This window comes from Chaetura pelagica, unplaced genomic scaffold (genome assembly GCF_000747805.2).
Source record: "Chaetura pelagica isolate M959 unplaced genomic scaffold, ChaPel_1.0 scaffold2607, whole genome shotgun sequence".
Classification (NCBI taxonomy): domain Eukaryota; kingdom Metazoa; phylum Chordata; class Aves; order Apodiformes; family Apodidae; genus Chaetura; species Chaetura pelagica.
In genome coordinates this window covers 465-927 of record NW_009954079.1, presented here as the reverse complement: position 1 = coordinate 927, position 463 = coordinate 465, and the positions used below count along the sequence as shown (strand labels likewise).

The window sequence follows — 463 nt, the reverse complement described above, 5'->3', positions numbered from 1 at the left end:
CCCAATATTGTTCCCACTGTTCCCACTTCCATTCCCCTCTTATTCCCGAGATCATTCCCAATGTTCCCACTGTTCTTCCTGAGGTTCCCACTCCTGCTCCTGCTCCTGCCCCCCCATTCCCGGGATCGTTCCCACTGTTGTTCTCACTGTTGTTCCCTGTTCCCACTCCTGTTCCCACTCCTGTTCCCACTCCTGTTCCCACTCCTGTTCCCACTCCTGTTCCCACTCCTGTTCCCACTCCTGTTCCCACTCCTGTTCCCACTCCTGTTCCCACTCCTGTTCCCACTCCTGTTCCCACTCCTGTTCCCACTCCTGTTCCCACTCCTGTTCCCACTCCTGTTCCCACTCCTGTTCCCACTCCTGTTCCCACTCCTGTTCCCACTCCTGTTCCCACTCCTGTTCCCACTCCTGTTCCCACTCCTGTTCCCCCATTCCTGCGCCCACCCCCGCTCTGCCCCGTGCT

The 463-nt window shown here is 58.1% G+C and overlaps 1 protein-coding gene across 1 annotated transcript in view; it reads right to left on the bottom strand.

The window, feature by feature from the left end:
• The window catches only part of LOC104392883 (calcium-binding and coiled-coil domain-containing protein 2-like), a 1461-nt gene extending 1029 nt beyond the window's left edge, over positions 1-432 (bottom strand). Inside the window, exon 1 of the mRNA XM_010002320.1 lies at positions 148-432. Within this exon, the coding sequence (XP_010000622.1) occupies positions 148-432 (285 nt within the window). The remainder of the gene's footprint in view (positions 1-147) is intronic.
• Between the last annotated feature and the right edge of the window lie 31 nt (positions 433-463).